At 31.2% G+C, this 18,192-nt stretch overlaps 2 protein-coding genes across 2 annotated transcripts in view; one reads left to right on the top strand and one right to left on the bottom strand.

The window, feature by feature from the left end:
- Nucleotides 1-13,506, top strand: part of LOC148178147 (uncharacterized) — a 36,161-nt gene extending 22,655 nt beyond the window's left edge. Inside the window, exon 5 of the mRNA XM_088031301.1 lies at nt 9,442-13,506. Coding sequence (XP_087887427.1) covers nt 9,442-9,558 — 117 coding nt within the window. The 3' untranslated portion in view covers nt 9,559-13,506. The remainder of the gene's footprint in view (nt 1-9,441) is intronic.
- Nucleotides 13,495-18,089, bottom strand: LOC148178148 (zinc finger matrin-type protein 5). The gene is made up of 3 exons (XM_088031302.1): nt 17,960-18,089; nt 17,771-17,908; nt 13,495-13,731 (listed from the first exon to the last, which is right to left on the bottom strand). Exons 1-3 carry the CDS (start codon nt 18,087-18,089, stop codon nt 13,514-13,516), a joined length of 486 nt encoding a protein of 161 aa, XP_087887428.1. The 3' UTR covers nt 13,495-13,513.
- Nucleotides 18,090-18,192: the final 103 nt, after the last annotated feature.

The raw sequence follows: 18,192 nt of genomic DNA on the forward strand, positions 1-18,192 counted from the left end.
CGTTAAAATCACATACAAAATAAAGAAATTACAGGATCTTAAAAAAAATTGTTGGCATTTTTTTGGTCTTAAAACAAAAATTTCTAAAAATTCGACTTTTTGATTTAAAATTTTGAAAATTAGTGGTATTACTAAAACAAACAAAAGAAACAGCATGCATAAATTTCGTTCCTGTCGCACAAAAAATAACGAAATTACAGTGTTGAAGAAAATTGACATTTTCACTGTTGTCCAAATAAAAATTTCTAAATATTCTCCGTTTTGGTCTAAATTTTTGTAAATCGGTACTCTTAATAAGACAGTCAAGACTTATAAACTTTACAAATTTGGTTACAGTAGCATTAAAAATGAAGAACTGGTCAAAAAACAAAAAATTTCTTTGCTCCTCGAAATCAAAATATTTAAAACTTCTCTTTTTCGGTCTAAATTTTTCTAAATCGACATTCTTAATAAAGCAGTCGAGAGTGATAATCTCCACAAATATCGTTAAAATCGCATAAAAAACAAAGAAATTTCAGGATCTTAAAAAAAATGGTGGCATTTTTTTGGTCTTAAAACGAAAATTTCTAAAAATTCGACTTTTTGATCTAAATTTTTGCAAATTAGTGGTATTACTAAAACAAACAAAAGAAATAACATGCATAAATTTCGTTCCTGTCGCACTAAAAATAACGAAATTACAGTGTTGAAAAAATTGACATTTTCACTGTTGTCCAAATAAAAATTTCTAAATATTCTCTGTTTTGGTCTAAATTTTTGTAAATCGGTACTCTTAATAAGACAGTCAAGACTTATAAACTTTACAAATTTGGTTACAGTAGCATTAAAAGTGAAGAACTGGTCAAAAAACAAAAAATTTTCTTTTCCAAATAAAAATTTCTAAATATTCTCTGTTTTGGTCTAAATTTTTCTAAATCGACACTCTTAATAAGGCAGTCGAGAGTGATAATCTCCACAAATATCGTTAAAATGGCATACAAAATAAAGAAATTACAGAATCTTAAAAAAAATGGTGGCATTTTTTTGGTCTTAAAACGAAAATTTCTAAAAATTCGACTTTTTGATCTAAATTTTTGCAAATTAGTGATATTACTAAAACAAACAAAAGAAACAACATGCATAAATTTCGTTCCTGTCGCACTAAAAATACCGAAATTACAGTGTTGAAAAAATGGATATTTTCCGTTGTTCAAATAAATATTTCTAAATATTTTCCTTTTTGGTCTAAATTTTCCTAAATCGGTACTCTTAATAAGACAATCAAGACTTCTAAACTTTACAAATTTGGTTACAGTAGCATTAAAAATGAAAAACTGGTAAAAAAACGAAAAATTTTCTTTGCTCCTCGAAATCAAAATATCTAAAAATTCTCTTTTTCGGTCTAAATTTTTCTAAATCATCGACACTCTTAATAAGGCAGTCGAGAGTGATAATCTCCACAAATATCGTGAAAATCGCATAAAAAAATAAAGAAATTACAGGATCTTAAAAAAAATTCGTGGCATTAATTAGAGTTCTCAGATCTCAAGAAAATATTGCTTGGAAACTAATCTAATCTGAATAAAACACTTGTTAATTAAATGCATACAAATGTATTGCTTTTAATTCTGTGGCCCCACAGGAAAAGATCGCTGGATGTCCTGATTAAAAACGCGATCTTTCCTGTTTAAAAGCAATGTTCAACAGCGGCAGAAATGATTTATCGATTGAAAAAAACGGATATTGGAGGACGAGCTTTGAAGTTTACTTTCACGGAAAAGCAAGTCCGAGTCGTTTTGGTATTGTGTATTATTTAGGAAGCAGTCGAAAAGTTATAATGAAGTTATAAAGTCAAGAGTTTTCTGGCCACACATTTCTTAGATGTTTTTTGATGAAACATCAATTCAAAAGTGTGAACTTGAAGGTAGAGTTCATGCACTCTTAAATTCACAGTTCAATTAAGTACAGGTCGCAAAGCTTTAAATGCGCACTAGCAAGTTATGGGTTCCAATGGCGTTGTCTATTCTGATCTATTCTTGATTAATACGAAAACATATTCAAATTAATAAAAATTACAAAAAAATCGTGCAAATATTCTAAATTTTCGACCATTTTAAACAAAATTTATAATTGTTGTTTAAAGCTGATGAATTGAGGCCAATTTCTTGTAAATTTTACCAACAGAAACAAAAAAAACAAGCAATTTTCCACATATCTACAAAATTAAGAAAAACACAAATTTTTAAATTTGTTGGGAAAATTCCAAATCTCAACTCTAAAAAAGGATTTGATAACTTTTATTTAAAGATAGTTTGGTTTCATTTTCTTCTAACTTTCATCTGTAAAAAATAAGAAACGATGAATTTTCCAAATATCTACAAACTTAAGAAAAATTCGGATTTTTAAATAAGTTCGAAATTTTCTAAATCTTTACATTTCTCTTTTTTATTTTTTTATTTTGTCTGAACACTTTAATACTATAATTTTTGGTACCACTTTCTTGCAAATTCGATCTGATAAATCGAAAAATTTCAATGTATTTTGGTCCCCTCGTTAATTTGAAGTAAAATCGAGAACTTTTTTCCCGCCAACACTCTATTATTTGATTTTTTCTCTCCCGAACTCTCGTTAATTTGAAGTCTCTCGTGTGGGCGTACAAGAAAAACAGAACACTTCTGAACAAGCCATTCTTCAAAATTCCATTGCAGCTTTAAAATCAGTTTTTACATTTTTTTTTGACTCTTAATAAAAAGTTGTAAGTTTCGTCGTAACATAAATATGTTTCACCAGTAGAAATCATAGCTTACCAAAGTTAGTGGATTTTACGCTCTCTTCTCTGATTGGTTTGTTTATTCTGACTATTGTTTGTTTGCCTTTCGTTTATTTGAATTTTTTTCTTCTCTTTTTCTCGTTTATTTGAATCACACTATATTTTGAACTCTCAATAATTTGAACTTTTTGCCCGGTCCCTTGAATTTCAAATTAACGAGAGTCTACTGTAAATCTGGGACTTTTACATCGATTTTTTATTAATATCGATTTTGCCAAGAAAAAAACGATTTTAAATATATATATTTTTATTTTCGATGTATCATTAAAAATCGATGATTGCGGTTTCGATGTATGTATTTTACATTCTTGATTTTGGTATATTTATATATTTATAAAGATATTTATAAAGAAGACTGGAATTTACTTTAAGGGAGTTATATTTTAGAATTTTTTTATTCTTATTAATTGTGAATTTGTTATTTTTTTTTTTAATAATTTATTTACTTATTATTTTGTTTATTACTTAGGGTTTTTTTTATTTACTATTTTTCAAAATCGATGTATTGGAGATCGATGTAATGCGCTCTTGTTGATTTGAGTTCAATATCAATTTTTTTTATTCGATGTTCCTAGATTTAGTCCACTGTAACCACAGAATTAGGAAAGAGGCGAATTTTTGAATTCTTAATTTTTTGCGAAATTTCCAAATCTCTACCTTTGGAGATAACATTTCTAACTTTTACCAGAAGCTCATTTCATTATTTGTCACAGTTTTCGCGTTAATTTGATCTGTAGGAAGATAATAAAGAGGAACTTTTTAAATTTTCACAGAATTAAGAAAGATGCGAATTTTTGAATTTGTGCAAATATTCCAAATTTTAGGCCATTTGAAATAAAAGTTTAATAATTTAATAATTTGTGCTTATAGCCCTCACTTTTTTCCAGTTAATCTGGTGGCAGTAATCGATGAAAATATCAGTTTTACGAAAATTTTAAAATTTTATCTGGGATGGAAAAATTATCTAGATTTATCGAAAAACTACGATTATGTAGGAATGTTTTTAAATTAAAATTTTTACAAAATCTTCGAAAGTTGACAAAACATCATCCTTTTTCTTAAAATCACTCCAAATACTTTGTCATGTAACTTCTAAATAGCAATACATAATAACTCTTGACTTTTATAATGACATATTAATAAAATAAATAATAAATTAATAAATAAATAAATAAATTCAAGTACTAATTGAGGAGTTACTTTTCAAAACTCAATAAATCCAATTTAGACTGACAGTGGGTTTGATGTGAATTTGAGATTATTTTGGGTAAATCTAACAATCTGTATATTTTATTTAGTGAAAAACCTCTTGCTAAAACATTGTGTTACGTTCTTATGACAAAAGAGTTGAAGTAAACTTGAAGAAAATTGAACAAATTGTCGATTTTTCTAACTCTTGTAAAAATTTATGAAATAGATTTATTGAGTTTTGAAAAATATCTCCTCATTTTAGAAGTTATACAAAATTTCGAAATTATCATCAGTTTTTCTAAAATATTTTGGCAACAACTGATTTGTGACTTCTATAGCTTATTTAATTACCTTTTTCGAATTTGCCGTTTTAATAAGTTCATTAGAGTACTCAATTTGGAGTCGTTTATACAAGGTGTTTACAAATGTTTCTAGCATCAAGGGGGGGCTTTGGAATTCCTGTCAAGCGCTATTTTGCCGCTTTGTTTTCATAGTGAATATAACTATGTTCACAATTATTTCAAATGTCACTTTACGTCTACGACTTTTCAGTTACGGTTTTGTGTCAAAATTTTAGATTTTCCAGGCTTCAAACCACATTTTGAACAGTTTGTTTTCAAAACTAACTTTGTTCAATGATTGAGGTTAACTACAAATGTCAATTGAAAAATCTAAACTCACATTTGTAAAGAGCGGCAAATTTATTTGACATTTCATAGCCACCCTTGATGCTGGAAACATTTATGAACACCTTGTAGGTATCCATAAGAGAACTCAAAGTAGGAAATTTTGTTTTTAAAGAGTTGGCAGAACTAATTAGTCTGGCTGTCACCTGTTTCCTGTCAAGTTTTTGGTCAATTTGGTTTTTACGATTCCTGTTTAATAAATTGCTGCGTGAATAAAAAATGAATCAATATAATTGAATTGTCCTTTGCGGCCAACAATAATTGTGCCTAAATATAATAGATGTGAATGCAGATTGTGAGGTTAGGTTAAAATTCAGTGATAGTGAAACTCAATAAATGTCAAATTTTAAATTATTTGAAAATCAAGTGGCAAGTCGTGGTTACAAAACCATTACCAATCGTTTAACGCGAAAACTCTTAGAATTGGAAAATTTAAATTTTTTATTAAAAAAATAGTGCAAATTCGAAAAAATAGTGTAAAGTTCTTGTTTTATAATGGCATTGGTGCACTTGTCCCATACAAAACTCGCCTACGGCTCGTTTTGTACACCGGGGACTTGTGCACCAAACTGGCCATTATAAAACACGTTCTTTAATATACTATTTTCGAATTTGCCGCTTTAATAGTTCCATTAAAGTACTCAATTTGGAGTCGTTTATAGGTAAAGTCCGTTTTTTTTTTAAACCACCAATACCGCAATTTTCCCCTGCACTACAACCGGCAACGTTGCCTAGGGAGATTTTTGGTGAGAAATTTTGACATTTCTGAAAATTTGTCAGTGTTTCCGTTAAAAACGTGTTTCTTTTACAACCTGTTGGATTGCAAATCAAATGATTTAATAGTGAAAAGACTCGCCACAGCCCGAAAGGCCGTTTTGTGTAATCAAATTGTCAATTAGGCAGCTAACCTATTTGATTTTATCACCAAAAAGTCACCATCGACGACGTTGCCGGTTGTAAAGTGGTGGGAAAGTGCGGTGTTGGTGATTTTTTAATAAAAAAACGGACTTTATCTATAAAAGAACTCAAAGTAGGAAATTTTGTTTTTTAAGAATTGGCAGAACTAATTAGTCTGGTTGTCACCTGTTTCCTGTCAAGCTCTTGGTCAATTTGGATTTTACGATTCGTGTTTAATAAATTGCTAAGCGACTAAAAAATATATCAATATAATTGAATTGTCCTTTGCGGCCAACAATAATTGTACCTAAATATAATAGATGTGAATACAGGTTGTGAGGTTAGGTTAAAATTCAGTGATAGTGAAACTCAGTAAATGTCAAATTTTAAATTGAATTTGAAAATCAAGTGGCAAGTCGTGGTTACAAAACCATTACCAATCGTGTAAAACGAAAAGTCTTAGAATTGGAAAATTTAAATTTTTTATTAAAAACTTGTTTTATAATGGCATTGGTGCACTCGTTTTGTACACCGAGAACTCGTGCACCAAAATGGCCATTATAAAACACGTTCTTTAATATACTATTATGTTTTTTATTTATTTTGACCCAATAGTTCAGAATTTTGATTTACCCACCTGTTTGGTGATCCTTTTTGCGCAGGATCATGATTTTGTTTCCCAAGGGTACTGCGCAAAAGGAATCAAATGCATCTGTCTACTAAACTATGACTAACTTTAAGCTTAACTAGAACTATTGAGTGAGAAACTGAAACTATGTATATGTTGAACATTAGCCTCTGAAATAAAGTGGCTCCGACTGCCCCAGGCTCTAATATGGACGTGCAAAATAACTATTATTTACGACTGTTAATTCCACAACTTTAGTCTAAGTAACTGACCGACAAACAAAATTATAAAATCTGCTTTTGTGCATCAAAGAAGAACAATTCAAAAACGTTGATCCATTAATAAAGAATGAAATATGAAGTGCGAGATTAATGAAAGGATTAGCAAAACAGGGAGTCATGAATAAACTATTTAAGGGAACATGGCAGATAAGCAAAAGAACAAAACAGTCTTAAAAATTATAATCAAACACATTATTCACGAGTGTATACAATATGGTGTGGTAAAATGGTGGATGCGCAGGACCAAAATCCCTAAATTTTTCTAATAGTCCATCCTGTATATCTTAACTTGTGTCAACAACATTAAATACGTTAACAAACAAGTAAGCAGATTAGCGCCAAGCGAATTTCTTGAGTATTAACCCAATTTAATCCTCAGTAAACTGTGCTAAATTCGTTATTGACGCTTCTTGTCTTTGGCGTAGCTCCACACCCAGCGATCCATTGTTTTTATACAATAATTATGAAATTATTGTGATCATACTGCCAGGAATGCAGCGAGTCCTAAGAGAATCGATTTTGTGCGAGTCGCTGCTTGTAGCTACATCAAATAGTTGAGCTCTGTTTAATTTTTCATTTGATAACTGGCGGAAGATTCTTTAATCAGGTTAATTTAACAGTTTTTCTTGTAGTAACAAGTCAATATTGTGGCTTACGTCATTTTAAAAGCAGCAATAGTGTAAAATCAATAACCCGGTCATGTTGCGGTTTTAATAATACACCTCTCAGCGATTTATTTTGAAATTAATATGCACTATGTGGGTTCAAATCGACGCAAATACAACGTGTTCATAAATGTTTCTAGCGACAAGGGCGACTATGAAATGTCAAACAAATTTGCCGCTCATTACAAATGTGGGTTTCGATTTTTCAACTCACATTTGCAGTTAACCTCAAACATGAGAAATAAACTGTTCGAGTTGTGGTTTGAAACCTAAAAATCATAAACTTTGATACAAAATCGTAACTGAAACGTCATTGACGTAAGAGACATTATAAGTCATTTTCAGGATAATTATATTCACTATGAAAACAAAGCGGCAAAGTAATGCATGGCAGGAATTCCAAGGCCATCTTTGACGCTAGAAACATTTATAAACACCTTGTATTACTTATGAAAATATCTTATATCTTTTTTTAGATTCGACCAATCAGTGACATTCATTTTTCAAAATCAACCAACTACGACAAACTTTTTCTGGAAATTCCACTCAGAGCTCGAAATTGTGGAAAATTTTTCCTTCAGTTATACTTGTAATTTGTTTCTGATTGAGATTTTCGACAATTTCGAGCTCTCTTATTATATTACTTACTTAAGAAAATTTATTTTTTGTGTTTTTACTTGAAATTTTTCCAGGACAGCGGGAGTAACCCAAGAAAATATCATGAATTTTACCAAAATTGGGGTGAAAAACTATCTAGATTGACACGAAAACGTCTTCAAATTTAGTTAAATGATAAACTCGACCAATCGCCATCTTCCTTTTTGACAGTGAAATATTTTAGAAACGTGAGATTAAAATTTTTACAAAATTTTTAAAAACATGAATTGTTTTCTAAAAATGGCAAGAGGTAATAACTTGTTTAACACATATTACAATACAAAATAGAACCAATTTAGTTCTAGTTAATCTAAGTGTCAAATTTTTTTTTAAAACCGTTCGTTCTTTGAAATTTTCGTCAATTTTTCTCAAAATCTTATGAAAAACTAAGCTTATTCAGTTATTTTTTCAACTCTTAACGCAATGATACAGTTGTAGTATTGAGTGACATGACATAAAGATCGACAAATTTGCTCAAAAATGGTGGATGCGCTGCGTGTAACCTTAATAAACTTTAAAAAAATATTTTTTAGGCGACTTAAATTGAAAATGGAATTTTTAGTTTTCAAAAGCGGCCTAAAAGTAAGTCTTTTCTGGCCGCAAACATTTTTGGCCGATCTATGGTGGCGCCATCTATCCATAGTGTTGCATAATACATAGAGATACCGACATTAACCCCAATTTTATAATTATTTGGGTAAAATCACATCGACAAACTGCTGTAAAGAAAGACGTGTTGAATTATTGAAAATGAACATGTCTAGCAGTGCACATCAAACCTAATTCATACAAATTGTGTAGCTGCACATGCCGAAACTGCAAGTGTAAATAAAGAAAATATGAACTTTTCTGAAGGATTCATAAATATTTAGAATTATTCAGTTGTTATAAATGATTAAATCAATAAATCAAAAATAAAAATTAGTTAATTTGTAAATTTAAAGATGTCCCCTAAAAAATCTTGTGTGTAACACGCCCAAAAAGTGCCATTTTGCCCTCGCCTTCTTTCTTAAAAAAAAGGCTCGGCCAAAAAATAAACACTTTTTGGCCTTAGTACACAAATAACTATTGTACGACCATTAGCTAAAATGACATTTTTGACATCCTTAACTAACGTCAGTTCTCAAATGCGGCCGAAAAATGACAGTTCTCTGGCCGCTTTCATTTTTGTCCGTGCTAGGGTGGCGCTATCTATCGTTAATTTTTCAAATTACATCATGACACCGACATTATCCTTAAATTATTATTATTATGTCAATTAAATTGACATTTCTCGTCATGGCCCACTTGGGAAAAAAACCATTAACATAAGTTATTTAACCTCAAACATGAAGCAAAGTAAGTTTTGAGAAATAAACTGTTCGAGTTGTGGTTTAAAACCTGAAAATTGAAAACTTGGACACAAAAACCGTAACTAAAACGTCAAACATTATAAATAATTTTCCCGATAGTTGAAAAACATGGAAACAAAGCGGCAAAATAATGTACGACAGGAATTCCAAAGCCACGCTTGATGCTAGAAACTTTTATAAACGCCTTGTATCTATCAGATAACCTAATTAAATCTCAATATTACGATTCTAATTTTAGAATTTTAGAATGTTTAATCCCACAATATTTTTTCTAGGAAGAAGAACTAGACATTGATCTCACCGACCCAGATTTGAACAAAGCTGCTATTAAAATCCAAGCTTCATTCAGAGGACACATGGTTCGCAAGGACGAAACCGAAGAAACGAAATAAGTAGCAGTATGTAACCACGTCATCTTAAGTTTAAATATTTGTTGAAGATTTAATCATGTTCTTATATCTTCTAAAAACACGGAAAGATCAATTAGCATCGGTAAATTACGAAGAGATTTGTTTACTTGTTTACTGTTAGCTTTTAATCAACCTGTGTATTAATTAAAGATAGATAAATTAATTAGGTGGTAAAGAGACAGAAATTTCTGCTTGTAAAATCCGCCTTAATCCTTTGTTTTATCCGTGACAATCGGTCTGTGACTTCCTTTGTTACCCCCCGCATTAATTTTAGTTTGAAAGTTGTTAAGCTATCATATTTTACTCTTTTTTCCTCCAAAGAGAAGTTCAAAGAGATGCGCCGATTTAATAATACAGGTAACAATTTTAAGATACCACGTTTGTTAAATATACTGGAAAGTTCTTTTTTCTGCGAGCTGTAAATGTCAACAACAGACCAACAGAGAGTTGGATCTTTGGTGGCAGAGTACAAAGCACCCGCAGCTCCTTGTTGAAACTTTCCTATCAAACCACCAGAGTCTAGAATTGCGACATCTAATTTTAATCAATAAAGTCAACTTCTGTGTACTTGGAACAATCGTGGTAGAGATTTAATTCTGAGATTCACGAGCAAACTGTTTTTTGCTCGCGAGTGTATAGTCAAATTAGATCTAAAAACTGTTAAGGCAACTCGACTAGTCTTTTAAAAGTTACATTAATATAATATTTAGTGTCAGATATGACGATCTCCTGTAAAGCTTTAAATAAAGTCCGTTTTTTTAAAAAAAAACCACCAACACCGCAATCTTCTCCTGCATTACAACCGGCAACGTTGGCTAGGTAGATTTTTGGTGAGAAAATAGTTGTCAAATTTTTGACATTTCTGAAAATTATGCAGTGTTTCCGTTAAAAACATTTCTTTTACAGCCTGTTGGATTGCAAATCAAATGATTTAATAGTGAAAAGACTCGGCACAGCCTGAAAGGCCGTTTTGTGTAATCAAATTCTCAATTAGGTGAGCTAACCTATTTGATTTTATTACCAAAAAGTCGCGATCGACGGTGTTGCCGGTTGTAAAGTGCTGGGAGAGTGCGGTGTTGGTGGTTTTTTAATAAAAAAACGGACTTTAGTTTCTACTTACTCAGTTTGTTCAACAGAGAATCACGAAACGTCTCGTGGATATTCAGTGACAAGTAAAATATACAAGGTAAATGGTAAATGTTTCTAGCATCAAGGGTGGCTATGAAATGTCAAATAAATTTGCCGCTCGTTACTAATGTGGGTTTAGATTTTTCAACTGACATTTGTAGTTAACCTCAATCATTGAACAAAGTTAGTTTTGAAAACAAACTGTTCAAGTTGTGGTTTGAAGCCTGTAAAATCTAAAATTCTGACACAAAACCGTAACTGAAAAGTCGTAGACGTAAGTGACATTTGAAATAATTGTGAACATAGTTATATACACTATGAAAACAAAGCGGCAAAATAGCCCCCCTTGACGCTAGAAACATTTATAAACACATTGTATCATGTGAGCAACAAAATTTTGTTTAGGGTAGGCCATGAAAGAGAGACAAACATAGAAGTCATGTCGGAGTGAAATTTTGTTTTTGATATAACCTCAATTTTTTGATGAAAATATGTAACATTACGAGGTGCAAATAAGAGAAAATGTATCGGTGTCTCTCTAGAATCAACGTATTGAAAACTAATTGAAATTAAATCAAATGACAAATGTCAAATGTCAAATTTTTTCTCGACTTACGTAAATTTTGCCAAAGCCTACCCTAAATAAAAATTTTGTGGATCACCCGTTATGTTCCTGAATATGGCACTGGTGACTGTACTAAATTTAAAATTCTTCATAAATTGGGATCCACGTCCAGGCTGTAACGAGCTCTATTTGATATATGACTAATATATTTTGTATTCGAATCTATTGATTGTACAAGGTGTTTATAAATGTTCCTAACATCAAGGGTGGCTATGAAATGTCAAATAAATTTGTCGCTCGTTACTAATGTGGGTTTAGATTTTTCAACTGACATTTGTAGCTAACCTCAATCATTGAACAAAGTTAGTTTTGACAACAAACTGTTCAAGTTGCGGTTTGAACCCTGGAAAATCTAAAATTTTGACACAAAACCGTAACTGAAACGTCGTAGACGTAAGTGACATTTGAAATAATTGTGAACATATACTATATTTCAGAATTATTGACATCTCAGTGTGCCTTGAAAATTCAAATTTATGTTGGCAGAATCTTCTAATATAAGCGTATTTAGTGTTTTTAGATTTATATTTATTCCTGTGTCACGTCAACTTAATAAGAAGAAATCTGTATTATGATGGTAGATTCAGAATCTGATTAAAATATCAATCCATTAGCTTAAAATAGATATTTACATAACAAGTACGGAAAGTGACCAATTTCGCACGAGTGTAAAAGTAGATGCACGAGGCGCCAGCCGAGTGCAGATATTACACGAGTGCAAGAAAGACACTTTCCGACGAGTTATGTACACTATTTTTCCTACGACCTTTCATCAACAGGAAGAAACCATAAGTTTCGACAATAGTTCATTTCTTATCTATTCTAAATGTCATTTTTCTACAACCTCATAAAAAAGTGACGTATGCCACATATTTAGATAGTTCATGTTTTGGTACATCCATTTCCGAAAGTAAAAGTCACTAGTGTGATATATTATATATTCATATCACACTAGTGACTTTAACCGTGTGGAAAATGTCACTTTCATATGGGGTCGTAGGAAAAGTAATTTACTTCATAACCTCAAAATGTTACATTGACAGTTTTAGAACCAAAATGCTAAAATTCGTTCACATTGTTAGAGGCGTTTTACACAGACATGGGCTACCGAGATGTCAATAATTCTGAAATATAGTATAGTTATATTCACTATGAAAATAAAGCGGCAAAATAGCGCATGACAGGAATTCCAAAGCCCCCCTTGATGCTAGAAACATTTATAAACACCTTGTATATTTCGGTTGAGTCTTTCACTGGATTTATTCACTATAAAGAGATGTAAATTGTAAAATCAACAAGTGTTCAGAAGCTAAATATTCTTAACCACATTTTGCAAATATTTATTCAACATTTATACATTATAACAAACCAAGAGACAGTGATATTGACTATTTATTAATTGTTAGACGTTCAATTATTGTGATTTAGTGTGTTTAGAGGTTTCCTTGGAAAGTAAGAGGCGAAATAAAAAAAATTCCTTTAACGGCAAAAAATTAAGGAGACAAACTGACGTTTGAGAATAAAATTCCAGGAATTCCACTTAAAGCTCCCGCTCTGCACTGAACGTCAAAACGAATTGAAGGCGCCAAACTTGAAATTTAAATTCATGCCTGTCCCAAAAACTGCTATTTTCTTTATTTTTATGTACACTGGCTACCGACTTTAAGGAGCAATTTAATCGTTTAAACTGCTTGACTTCAGACAGTTAAAATTTTGTCCCTCTGAAGTAATTAATTGCCTTCACTAACAACATACATATCTGAATACTCCTTGTTGCGTACATTATTGATTCTTTTACCAGTGTATGTAGAAGATGTATGTAATGTGGCCTTAATTTTTTGAACCAATCTACCCGCAATTACTTAAATTTCAAACATGCAGAAATTAGGATCATTAATATACATAAATATTTCACCTTGTATGTGGAGTCTCTGTGTTACTTACTTAGATAATTAGAAACATGTAAAGGTAGGTACGAAACATAACTACCAGTAGTCAATAATATTTACATTTTGTTCTGTACCTACCTAGGTCTTACCTGCTTAAAATATTATCCAGGAGTAGAAATTGTTGAAATCTGTCGTTTTATTTCGCAATTGTTATCCTGTTGTTACGTTGTATTGACATTATCTATTTCGTAATAAAATATAACACCTAAATAAACATATAGTGAAAAATCTAATTTTATTTTCCCCATTCTTCTAAATTACAATCTACAAATTGTTCAGGCTTGATTCTTCTAATCGATGGTGGTAAATCCGAGCGTTGCTCAAGTTGCTCTGGGTACGACCATGGAATGTGAACTAAATCTGAATTCTCTTTGCTGTGTTTCTCATAATACGTCTGCAGCCACGATTCTATCGTTGGGACGCGGACTTGTTTACCTTGCTCTTGACTATCAACTGAAAGGGAATAAAATTTCAAAATTGAATAAGAAGTGAAATGTAGTAAAACTTATGGGCAATTTCTTTAAACGATTTCCAAGATTGTTCTTCTAGCCTGAATATAATGAGTTTCTCTTGTACAGAAATCGTCAATGTTTTTTGACCCGTGCTTAACTTCTAAACGGCAAGAGAGGAAATGTGTTTGATAACGACGATAAGACAAATCGATACAATCAATTCCTATAATCTTCTATGCAGTAAACTTATACCTATACATTTCATGGTAAATAAAACTGAGCATAGCAGTTTTTTTTAAATCAGAAATTCAGATTTCAGAAAGATGAATAATAAATTTCGTGTTAGCAAAGAGAAAGAACCTTTTAACCAATGACTAGTTTTTCCAAAGAAACTTGCCAAAAGCGGCCTAAAAGTATGTCTTTTCTGGCCGCAAACATTTTTGGCCGATCTATGGTGGCGCCATCTGTCCATGCTATTGCATATTACATCAAGATACCGACATTACCCCCAATTTTATAATTATTTCGGTAAAATCAAGTCCGTTTGTTTTTTAAAACAACCGCAATCTTTCCCTGCATTACAACCGGCAACGTTGCCTAGGGAGATTTTTGGTGAGAAAATAGTTGTCAAATTTTTGACATTTCTGAGAATTAGGCAGTGCTTTCGTTAAAAACGTTTCTTTTACAGCCGGTTGGATTGCAAATCAAAGGATTTAATAATGAAAAGAGTCGACTCATTTTCAATAATTCAACACGTCTTTCTTTACAGCAGTTTGTCGATTTGATTTTACCCAAATAATTATAAAATTGGGGTTAATGTCGGTATCTCTATGTATTATGCAACACTATGGATAGATGGCGCCACCATAGAGCGGCCAAAAATGTTTGCGGCCAGAAAAGACTTACTTTTAGGCCGCTTTTGAAAACTAAAAATTCCATTTTCAATTTAAGTCGCCTAAAAAATATTTTTTTAAAGTTTATTAAGGTTACACGCGGCGCATCCACCATTTTTGAGCAAATTTTTCGATCTTTATGTCATGTCACTCAATACTACAACTGTATGATTGTGTTAAGAGTTGAAAAAATAACTGAATAAGCTTAGTTTTTCATAAGATTTTGGGAAAAATTGACGAAAATTTCAAAGAACGAACGGTTTTAAAAAAAGATTTTACACTTAGATTAACTAGAACTAAATTGGTTCTATTTTGTATTGTAATATGTGTTAAACAAGTTATTACCTCGTGCCATTTTTAGAAAACAATTCATGTTTTCAAAATTTTGTAAAAATTTTAATCTCACGTTTCTAAAATATTTCACTCTCAAAAAGGAAGATGGCGATTGGTCGAGTTTATCATTTAACTAAATTTGAAGACGTTTTCGTGTCAATTTAGATAGTTTTTCACCCCAATTTTGGTAAAATTCATGATATTTTCTTGGGTTACTGCCGCTGTCCTGGAAAAATTTCAAGTAAAAACACAAAAAATAAATTTTCTTAAGTAAGTAATATAATAAGAGAGCCCGAAATTGTCGAAAATCTCAATCAGAAACAAATTACAAGTATAACTGAAGGAAAAATTTTCCACAATTTCGAGCTCTGAGTGGAATTTCCAGAAAAAGTTTGTCGTAGTTGGTTGATTTTGAAAAATGAATGTCTCTGATTGGTCGAATCTAAAAAAAGATATAAGATATTTTCATAAGTAATACAAGGTGTTTATAAATGTTTCTAGCGTCAAAGATGGCCTTGGAATTCCTGCCATGCATTACTTTGCCGCTTTGTTTTCATAGTGAATATAATTATCCTGAAAATGACTTATAATGTCTCTTACGCCAATGACGTTTCAGTTACGATTTACGATTTTGTATCCAAGTTTACGATTTTTAGGTTTCAAACCACAACTATAGTAGGAATTTTATAACTTTGGTTTAACCCCGCCCACATGAACAAATGACGATTTGAATTTGTCGAATCAAGGAATGGCTAGCCTCCTTTACCCAACATAATTAAAAATTTGACGTCTTTAGTGTCACACTTGTCAAGAAGATTTGCAGTCTTGCAGGAATTCAATTAATCGTGAAACCTTCGTCGATTTTTATGGTGTTTATGTAGCTTATGACTTTGTAGGTCTTAAACTTTTTTGTTTTCAAAACGAAATACTTTACACTGCTTAAATCCAATTAACACAAAACTAATGTAAAAAGAACGAATTTTTGTGAGCGCAAAAGTTTGCATCAAAGTTGGCGGTCAGATAATTTATGATTTATGATCTGCTTAATAATTTCTTTTATTTAATTATTTTAAAATTTTAGTTTTTCTTGATATAGTTTAAATATTTATTACAATAAATTTAATAAGTTAACCTGCAAAAACAACTTCTTTTCTATATTTTTTAATTATTTTTTCAAATTGACATATTATGGTTGTACGTGATACGAAGGTAAAAGGTAAAAAAAGTGTTTTGTACTTTGTTTAGATCACAAAACATCAACTTTCAAAAAGGGCAGATAAAATTAGTTTGAATTTATCGGGCAGTGTCATAATTAGTATATTTTTTTTACGTTTATTTAAGTTAAACAAAATATTGAACTGTTTATCAATTGTTGATAAAAAATAATAATGAATTTAATAATTTATAGACATGTTTCTTTTCATAAAACAACAGTTTTATTTACTTATCTTGTATGCACCCCCTTATTAGTAGGCAACCCCCATTTACACTATGCCCAAAACACAGCATTGGGCTATTTCCAATATGGCGCCCTTCCATAAACAGTTTTGGTTACCCCCTCTACCATCTTTTCATCCTCTAGTAATATTAGTTTCAACTCTGTAAAATTCTGACTATAGAACAGTTTATTTCTCAAAACTTACTTTGCTCCGTGATTGAGGTTAACTACAAATGTCAGGTGAAAAATCTAAACCCACATTTGTAATAAGCGGCAAATTTATGTGACATTTCATAGCCACCCTTGATGCTAGAAACATTTATAGACTCCTTGTAATTGTCTCTGATTGGTCGAATCTATAGCGAGTTAAATTTCAATGACATTCACCTCCACATTTTGTGCTAACTTTTCAACACATTGACGAGTATTTGTGTTTAATAGTTACTAAATATTGCGTTTAGCAAAAAACCTTTCAAAGATTTTCACTTTAATTTTTTTGATCCATAAGCAAACTAAGTACTTTTTCATTATCAAAAAGTTTTCTAAAGTATATTGTGCAGTTGTTAAGTCCATTTTTGAACAAAATGCGTTTTCAATTTTACAAAAAAGATAACAGAACGGTACAGCGTTGTATACTTTGATGTTATTATTATTTTAGAATTAAATTCCCCAATTTTTCAAATCCTAGATTTGACGACAAATATGTAAGAAATTAAGATTTCTCGACCTCGAATTCAAAATGGAGCAACTTAACGACGGTATGCGTCTCGAAATTAGGAATTTTTTAAACGTTGATTTTTTATGAAATCGCCTAAATATACAAGGTGTTTATAAATGTTTCTAGTATCAAGGGTGACTCTGGAATTCCTGTCGTACACTATTTTGCCGCTTTGTTTCATAGTGAATATAACTATCTTAAAAATTATTTATATTGTTATTTACATCAATGACGTTTCAGTTACAGTTTTGTGTCCAAGTTTTTGATTTTCAGGTTTAAAACCACAACTAGAACAGTTTATTTTTCAAAACTTACTTTGCTCCATGTTTGAGGTTAACTGCAAATGTCAGTTGAAAAATCGAAACCCACATTTGTAATGAGCGGCAAATTTCTTTGACATTTCATAGCCACCCTTGATGCTAAAACATTTATAAACACCTTGTATAATTTTTTACATTTTAACGAACTTCTTAATGTTTTTTGTCCTGTAACTTCAAAACGATAATAATCGATGTAATAATTCTTGAATTGTATGTAACATTGCATATGAACAGCACTAAAAACAGCGTTTTCAAAAATAGAAAAAGTACTTTTCAAGAAAAAATTATGTAGCAAATGATAAGAACATAATTGATTATTATTATAAACCTAACAGTACCTTGTAACTTGATTTCCCACAACTGCTCTGGACTATAATGTGTATATTTGCACATTCCTGAAAACTGGCAAGTTCCATTGCTCAAGAACCGACGACATGGAGTCTTCTCGCATTCTTCCTTTAGTATCGTCCGAAGATCTAACAAACCAAGTTAGAAAAGTACCGAAAGAAAAACACTGGAAAAGTTACCTCGGTGGTGCTCATAATGCAAATTTCTTGATTTAATGTGGTACGAACTTTGTAAATGTTTCTTACGAGCATCTAGATCATCAATAAAAGACTTGTCGCAATAATCACAGTAATATCTTCGGCGCATCATTGAGAAAATCTCGAAAATCCTTCCATTAACCTAAAAATCACAACTTTCAAAGCGACAGCTGTCAAACGCGCGTTGTTTCAAAAGCGCCATCTAACGGAAAATA

The sequence above is a fragment of the Gnatocerus cornutus genome, chromosome 2 (assembly GCF_029298725.1).
Source record: "Gnatocerus cornutus isolate USDA-ARS CGAHR chromosome 2, icGnaCorn1.1, whole genome shotgun sequence".
Classification (NCBI taxonomy): domain Eukaryota; kingdom Metazoa; phylum Arthropoda; class Insecta; order Coleoptera; family Tenebrionidae; genus Gnatocerus; species Gnatocerus cornutus.

Excerpts from the sequence above, each read along its gene's own strand:
- LOC148178148 (XM_088031302.1), bottom strand. The coding sequence starts at position 18,089 with ATGATGCGCCGAAGATATTACTGTGATTATTGCGACAAGTCTTTTATT. Across the intron at positions 17,909-17,959 it reads GCATTATGAGCACCACCGAG|ATCTTCGGACGATACTAAAG; the intron begins GTAACTTTTCCA and ends TTGGTTTGTTAG. Across the intron at positions 13,732-17,770 it reads GTGGGAAATCAAGTTACAAG|TTGATAGTCAAGAGCAAGGT; the intron begins GTACTGTTAGGT and ends ATTCCCTTTCAG.